The sequence below is a fragment of the Nylanderia fulva genome, unplaced genomic scaffold (genome assembly GCF_048542155.1).
Source record: "Nylanderia fulva isolate GAGA-0341 unplaced genomic scaffold, ASM4854215v1 Scaffold40, whole genome shotgun sequence".
Taxonomy (NCBI): Eukaryota; Metazoa; Arthropoda; class Insecta; order Hymenoptera; family Formicidae; genus Nylanderia; species Nylanderia fulva.
This window is the reverse complement of record NW_028190477.1, coordinates 301,559-309,160: the sequence shown is the minus strand read 5'-3', so window position 1 is coordinate 309,160 and position 7,602 is coordinate 301,559. Positions and strand designations below refer to the sequence as shown.

The window sequence follows — 7,602 nt, the reverse complement described above, 5'->3', positions numbered from 1 at the left end:
TAGACACGCCGTTGCAAATACGCGGAACGAAAGGAATCGCTCCGACCCCGGGCCGTCATTTCGTCTTCGTCATTAACTACGTTTTGACCGTGTCGGATGCCGACCGAGACTTTGCAATCCCGAATCACATGATGATGTGATCTATTCCTCCGTTCTTAATTAAGCAGCATTACGGATACAATGTGCGGCTGAACTTGATATATGTAACTCAGACTCGGCGCGCACGAAGTCACGCAGATTTGATTCAATTGAGACTGGAGCTGGCATGATACATTCATGATGTGTTCGATTCTGAGAAAAAAGCGTGATTACTTTATCGAACCGAAATATATTATTACGTTATTCGATTGCCTAGGATAAAGCTTGTCCACACTTCATTATATGTCACATAAATTAATGTTTTATTTTCATTTTTTCATGCTACACAAATATTTACAAACGATAAATCAATTTTGCGGGCTTTAATTAAGACTCTTACATGTGACGAGAGAAGTGTACGTAACGCCTATACAATTTTCTTTGTATCCATTATTATAAAAATACGAAATTATAAACAACGGAATTATAGCAGTGTATAAATAATTCACGTAATTTGTTTGTACAATCTCGCGTCGTAAAATTATAAAAATAAAAACACACATATACGAAGCTGCATATTTGCACTCGAAACGTTATTTATATCGTAATACGTAATAAAAATTACTTAGTCGCTAGAGCTTAACATTAAAAAATAAATATATCTAGAGATGAACGAATATATAATAGTCTACTGAGGAAAACTCGTCTCGTTGCATCAAGGATCCATCGAGCGTAAACTCGATCGCGATCACAGTTCATCGTTGTAACCTAATCCTATTATATACTTGACAATATATATGAGTATAAGACTCCTCATGGCTCTGTGTAAACAATGCTACATAGGATTTGCATCGCATATGGACGGCGAGGTCGTTCAAAGCGCAGTTCACAGCGACTGTCCCTTTTCCATAGAGAGATGCGAATACACCCGAGGCATCAGTTCCATTCTTCTAAACGCATCTGTTCGATCTGGCGAACATCGCGTTCATCGTCAATCGAGAAGTCTGACCGACAGAGACAGCGGCGTTAATCGGGTCTCGATGGTGGCTGCACGCGTCGGCGCCTGAAACAGAAATTTTCCTAAAGAAGAGAGTCGAGGTTTTAGGTACCCTCTTGCGCCGTCCTTTCTCACTTTTCATAATTCTGCATTTCTTGTTTTTTATTTTTTTTTACGGAAAGAATAATGCAATTATTTTGGTGTTTCGGATGAAGCAGAGTTCTTTTCTATTCGTCAATTTTAATATAGCAAAGATATGGTAATTATAATTAAGGACGCACATAATTACCACGATCATGCGATGAGCGTCTGTTATATGAAGTCGAGGGGTTAAAGAGATTCGGCAAGGCAATTACGAAAATGGTGAAAATGGAATCTTTAGCGTATGCTACTACTGGAAGTTCCATAGTTGTGTTGATGGGCCTCAAAAGGGGATAGGATTGAATCTTTGTCTGAAAGTACAAGTAACAAGCTTGAATATTTTCAATAGAAAAGAGAAATGTTTTTTTAAAGTATTTTGTGCTTGCGAATTCGCTTTTGCAATTTGTAAGACGAAATTATGTGTTATAATTCACGGGTTAACAATATATAAGCGCAGATAATCGCAATTAATACAATGATTATATGAGTTTGTCCTATATCAAGTTCTATTTCACGCTTAAACGGACTATCAATTTTATTAGAATAAGACCGTTATGTGCGTATATTGAATACTTGAAAATTTATTATACAAAATTCTCTTTCTCTTTCTTGGGTACATAATTTAAACAAATTTATAAAAACGATGTCATATCAGAATATTTGCATCAATGGAAAACAGGATAATAAAAATGATATAGTAATAATTTTGGAAAAAAATCTTTATAAGAAGGAAATATACTGAGTTGATATTATAAACCATTCTAAATAATAAATACGTACTTTGTTTCTCTGGCGTATGTTGAAAATGCCGTAGATGATGGGATTCATGCTGGAATTGGTGCAGGCAAAGAAGAAGAGGGCTCTCTGAATGCGTTCGTCGACTTTCTGGGCTGAAGTTCGATCGAACCAGTACCTGTTCACATTCAATAATAATAATCGTGCATAATCAACAGCAAATTTCTCAAATAAGTGAGGTATACAATCTAAAATATAATTATTATCATTTTCTTTTAATACAGCGGAATTTACACGAGTCCATCTGCGGCCGTGAACGTTGGTCACGTCAAAAGTCAGTATTTTTCCGTCTGCAGAAATCAACTAGGTCGATTTTGCTGATTTTGTGTTATTAGTTATTGCGAATAAAAATTTCCAGCTAGCAAGACAAGAATAAAAAAATTCCGTGGAAATTGAAAAATAGTTGTCACTCACCAGACACTCATCACATAGTAAGGACTCCAACAGATAATGAATACGGCGATAATGGTTATCGTCATTTTTAAAGTGCGTACTCGAGCCCGACTTAAGAAACCGCTCGAGGAACGACGTATTTTATCTGCAAGAGAATGTCTGTTGATCAATCGCTTTACTTTGTTGCCGAGTCATTAAATAACATGACACTCAGGGGACTTTATATATGAATAAAATAAGAGATTGCGATATATATGTATAACGCAATATGTGTGTATGTAAAATATGTTTTCGAATAAATCTGGTATGTAGTTTGATAAATCGCTATCAACCGTACCTTCGCTCTTCTCTTTGGATCTACGGCAGATTTCCATGAAAATACTGCTGTAAGTGTAGAATATTACGCCGAGTGGAAACCAATACATTATCACCATCCCGAACAAAGTATAGGAAATTTCATGCGCGTACGACGGGAAGACGTTGAAAGTTATACATTGCGTGTAACAAGAGTGATTCGGATGTGTCTCGAGATGAAACACCAACATCTATAGAAAAAAATAATGAGTCGGATAACAAATGCGATTTTATGCTAATTATATAAATTAGTTTACCTGTGGTAAAGAACATAGCACAGAGCCAATCCATGCGAGCATCAGCATTATTTTACCTCTTCTGTAAACGTCCAGTATCTGAAGAGGTCGCATCACAGCGTAATATCTGTAACATTACAGTACGTGTGAAGAATGTAATTCTAAATGTCATTTTAAATGTAATTTTATAGAATTCCAACCGGATCAAATACTGCATATATACATAATTATTATTTTCATATTATATGTGACATTTATCTGAATAAATCATGACATTCAAAGAAATAAATAAAAAATAGTCAATGCATGCATGCGTGTATAAAATAATCGCAGTTTATCAAAATGGTGATTCCGCGCTGACCTGTCTATACTTATGCAAACTATTACAAAGGATGAAAGATATAGACCAAACATCCTGAAGAAAGCCATTATACGACACATAGCGTCTCCGGCTTCCCAGGATACCGTTATAGACCATCCGATTTCAAGCGGCATCATTAAGAACGTCACCTGGATAATTAAATTAAATTCGATAAAATTTCACACTTTAATCTCCTGAATTCAATCATCGCGTTTTTATCAAATCGTATAGCGATATTACTTATGGCGAATTAATTGTGCGTTCGAATATGCTTTAATTATGCTCGAATACTTACAAGGAGGTCAGCAATTGACAAGTGCATTATAAGGGTGTGTATACGGGACTTGGACTTTCGCTTCTTTATTATAGTCATTATCAGCACGCTAAAGTTCCCAGCAGCCGATATCACCATTAGGATGCTGTAAGTGATTATCGTCACGAGGTGACCGTCATTGAAACGCAATTCGTTCGGCAGTTCCACCGTGTCGTTGCACTCGAAACTCTCTTCGCTGTCGGCTTCGCTTAACTGTTTAATCGCGTTCTCCATATCGCTGAGGATGAGCTTATCCATCTGCAATTATCGGGTTCGATTTTGAGAAAATGAGTATTTTTTGTAACGAAATTATTTCTTTAATTATATAAAATTTATTTAATTTTCTTTTGATTTTTGTCCGATATTTAGAAAATGCGAGGAGATCTTGAAGAACGACAGTTCGATCGCACACGTGACGCGAATTCATTCGAGATGCTTCACACTCGTACTTTTAGCTCGGAAAGTTTTGGAAACAAGCAAACTACACCAAGACAATGCGTCTAGTCTGTGCGCGAGGCATTCCGAACATGCAACAATTCGCGGAGAGATACATCGTGGAGTGTTTGCTATGATTTATTTGTGGTAAGCGACTCGGCCTTTAAACGTAGCAGTCACGTTCAAAGGGTTACATTACACTGACAATGTGATGAGATACAACATCCGATTCAGTTTGATGCGCCAAGTGTTTGGCAAGCTATCATTTATTTGTGGTTAACGACTAGATCTTTAAACATAGAAATTACGTTCACCAGCGATCCTCTTCAATCCGTAATCTCTTATCAGAGGGTGATATTACATATATTTAAATACGGTTTCCAATTCAATTGGATGCGTGGATATAATTCATAGAAAAATCTATAAATTATTTTTTCTGTCTTTCAATTTTTATATTTTACTGATCCCCTCTTAAACAAAAATATTTAGTGTAAAAAGAATGTAAAAAAGTTTATATATAAGAAGATTCGAGTATTTTATATATTAAACATTTTTTATCTTACAGAGCAAATTAAATTCTCTTCTGGGATGGAATCGCTTTTAAAATCAAAACACTTTACAGAGAGAGATCATTTCGAGTGCAAAATATATTTCAAGATGATCTGCGCCAAAATGTCGAAAGATCCGCCTCGTCTTTGCGCACTATTGAACAACGAACCCTTGTCGTACGGGGTGCGTTGTAATACTGATTCGGCTTACTTTCCGCTGCCCTAGCGAAGTATGTTCAGCGCAGGTCCAAGTCATAGGAGGTGTTGAAGCTCGAATTGGTTCGCAACTTTTTGTAACTATTACTATATATATATATATATTACAATCTGCTCCGAAAAGTGTCTACAGTTTGTACGCCTGCTTTTTTGCCGGATAAAATGCAGAAAGAAAAGCAACATCAATGTAGATTGCGTTCAAAGTACCAAATCCGACTGACATCATGTGCTAAACATGCGCCAGAGACACACGGAACTAAACTTCGGCCCCGAAGCGCAAAGTGCATCAACGAGGGAACACGTTAAGATATCATATTAATGAGCTGTTTTTCTTCAATTAACTTTATTTCATCGTAGTTGGACGATTTTTCGGGATTTGAGCGATATAGATACTTGTTTTGGCTGCATTAATTTATCAACACTATATATTGCGAATAAATGGATGGAGAAAGATAGATTTGCAAAACAGTGTAAAAGCGTAATATCATTCATTTTTTTGGATAGCAATAAACATTGAAGTTTGTATCATGATTGCAGATAAATACCGAAGACACTACTAAGAATCGAATTATTTAAAACGCAGAATGTCTTTCTCTATATGTAGTATAAAAGGTTCGATGAAAGATTTCAACATACACTAGAGAAAAATAATTTTCTTCAAGGGGCGTCGATAATTGTCGCGATCCTTATCTAGGTTCTCGTTATTTTCACAATATACATATAATAGAGACAAATGCGCAGACAAAATCGATATGACGCTGATTTTTTTTGTGCTTCGGTCAAACAATCGTTTACGCAATTATTTCGCAAAAAACAAACTGTCATGTTTTCATCCAAAAACACGCATAGATTAGATTAAAATCAAGAGCCTTGAGCACGAAATTATGTAATATTAATTCGAAAACGCATATTATAGTTTAATACGTAATTCACGGCGAAAGCAGAAAATATTTATTAATTTGTACAGGATTCTCTTTATAAGACGTAATATGTGTTCGCAGGATATATGGCTTTTATCGAATAGAATTGTATTGATATAGTTCAATTAAGAATCCTCCCTCGCTTTTGCTCACATATTGACATGTCGATATAATGCAATTTGTCGAACAATAAAACCTGATTAATGTTCTATGTATGTATAGGATGTAATGACGTATACGAGCAAAAAAAAATATATATCTATATTATATATATTTGGAAATTAAGAATATATTCATTCGTTGTAAAGAATGGAAAACTTAGAATAGAAAAAACAATCGATATAAGAGATTAATTTTTCAAGATCTTAAAATTGAAATTGAAAACATATATATTTATGCAAATAACTCGCTGTTATTTATTTCCGTAAATAATGAATAACTGATATGACACACAAAACGTCGATACCGACGACATCGAGGAATTATTCATGACGAGGAGATGATGCTAGATAACTCTCTTTATAATATATACAACATACGACATGTGTGTCTTTTGTCTCAACTTTCTTCAGAAATATTTATAGCTTTTATTTTTAGCAAATAGAAGAAGAAAATTTTTCTAAAAAAAATATTCTTATATTTTTTGTTTGCTACACATCATCAGTCGCAAATTGTAAGAAAGTTGAAAAAAAAGTTGCACGTGCCTAAATCGCAAATTCTTTTTCTATTAGAAGGAAAAAAAGAAATAATTTAAATTAAAATAAATAAATTCAATCAAAGTCATGTAATAAAAAATAAATTTCTTACTCGATGCGTAGTCGGAATCTCGATGTTTGGAGTAAATTTATTCTTGATGTTTTCCAAATATTGTTTTCCAAGATTGCAGTATCTGCTACGATTTTTAACAATTAGAACTAGAAGTGGGTCGAGTTGCTTACATTTTAAGATCAATGAACACGCACTGTCAGCATGAACGATTAATTCTTGGCGGATCTTGAAAGAGAGAAAAATAATAAGCACTGCGTGCTTCACGCGTGAGAATGTGAACTTTTGTCACATTAACGTTTTCGCGAAATCCTTCCGCGCTTAACTTTGTGCGTGAATTCCTGGGGCGATGGGAATTATCTCCACACATGTATGTCCTCAATCCGTTTTCTCATTGCGTATACTAACACATATCGCTCGACAAAACATCGAGGAAAAAAAATCTGGTATCGCAGCGAGACATAAAAAAAAGCCAACTTATCTATCGTTCACCTTTTACGCTGAAGAGTCACAGGCGTGAACAGCACGATGAGTTTTGCGAAATGCAAATGGGGGACGCGATCTACACGTGATCGACGACGGAATTCGGTGCGGCGCGAGTATAATTAAGCGTACGATGAACGACGAGGGACTGCGGATCCCGCGGGACGTTCGCGATTTATCCGCCGACGCAGACACACTCACACTCAGGCCGGCGTCAAGGGTCAAGTGTCAAATCGCCGCTGATAGGACTAACGTGTCGGGGACAGTGCCGTCGATCGAGAACACATCCGGAATGCGAGTGAAGATTGTGGCGGAAGCCGAAATCAAATAATGTGAATGGACCGCGTGCGTAAGAGTCTTGGAAAGACTCGTCTCTTTCTCCATCTCTCTCTTTATCTTTGGAAAGATGGAAATACATGCGAATGTTATCATATATTATTACAATTGATTCTTTGTCACTGTCACTTTTAAAAAATCGAGTGGATAGAAAATAATTTCGTGGACGGAACAAAATCTCGTGTGTTATCGCGAAAAAAAGTTAACCACCATATAGTTAAATTTCCCAAT

General features: G+C 35.9%; 1 protein-coding gene and 1 long non-coding RNA gene across 10 annotated transcripts; one reads left to right on the top strand and one right to left on the bottom strand.

Annotated features, from left to right (window-relative positions):
* Positions 1-377: 377 nt before the first annotated feature.
* On the bottom strand, positions 378-7,204 carry LOC114936514 (adipokinetic hormone/corazonin-related peptide receptor variant I-like). 9 transcript variants are annotated; one of them, XM_029309762.1, is made up of 10 exons: positions 4,667-4,852; positions 4,412-4,573; positions 3,651-3,926; positions 3,356-3,504; positions 3,016-3,121; positions 2,742-2,949; positions 2,426-2,549; positions 1,997-2,129; positions 1,365-1,527; positions 378-1,141 (listed from the first exon to the last, which is right to left on the bottom strand). In XM_029309762.1, the coding sequence occupies exons 3-10, from the start codon at positions 3,924-3,926 to the stop codon at positions 1,029-1,031; spliced, it is 1,272 nt and encodes a 423-aa protein (XP_029165595.1). In that variant the 5' UTR covers positions 4,412-4,573; positions 4,667-4,852; the 3' UTR covers positions 378-1,028. The 9 variants fall into 9 exon arrangements, with proteins under 9 accessions (XP_029165595.1, XP_029165594.1, XP_029165593.1 ...); XM_029309761.1 differs by lacking the exons at positions 4,412-4,573; positions 4,667-4,852 and adding an exon at positions 7,045-7,204; XM_029309760.2 differs by lacking the exons at positions 4,412-4,573; positions 4,667-4,852 and adding an exon at positions 6,595-7,025.
* On the top strand, positions 2,676-6,978 carry LOC114936516 (uncharacterized). Its single transcript, XR_003820722.2, has 3 exons — positions 2,676-3,939; positions 4,038-4,250; positions 4,669-6,978. It is a non-coding gene; the product is annotated as an uncharacterized LOC114936516 (long non-coding RNA).
* Positions 7,205-7,602: the final 398 nt, after the last annotated feature.

Bases quoted from the DNA above. Each gene is read 5' to 3' on its own strand.
- LOC114936514 (XM_029309759.2), bottom strand. From the start codon at position 4,907: ATGACTTGGACCTGCGCTGAACATACTTCGCTAGGGCAGCGGAAA. The intron at 3,927-4,862 runs GTAAGCCGAATC...CGATAATTGCAG, and splicing joins CTTCGCTAGGGCAGCGGAAA to ATGGATAAGCTCATCCTCAG. The intron at 2,550-2,741 runs GTACGGTTGATA...ATTCTCTTGCAG, and splicing joins ATCCAAAGAGAAGAGCGAAG to ATAAAATACGTCGTTCCTCG.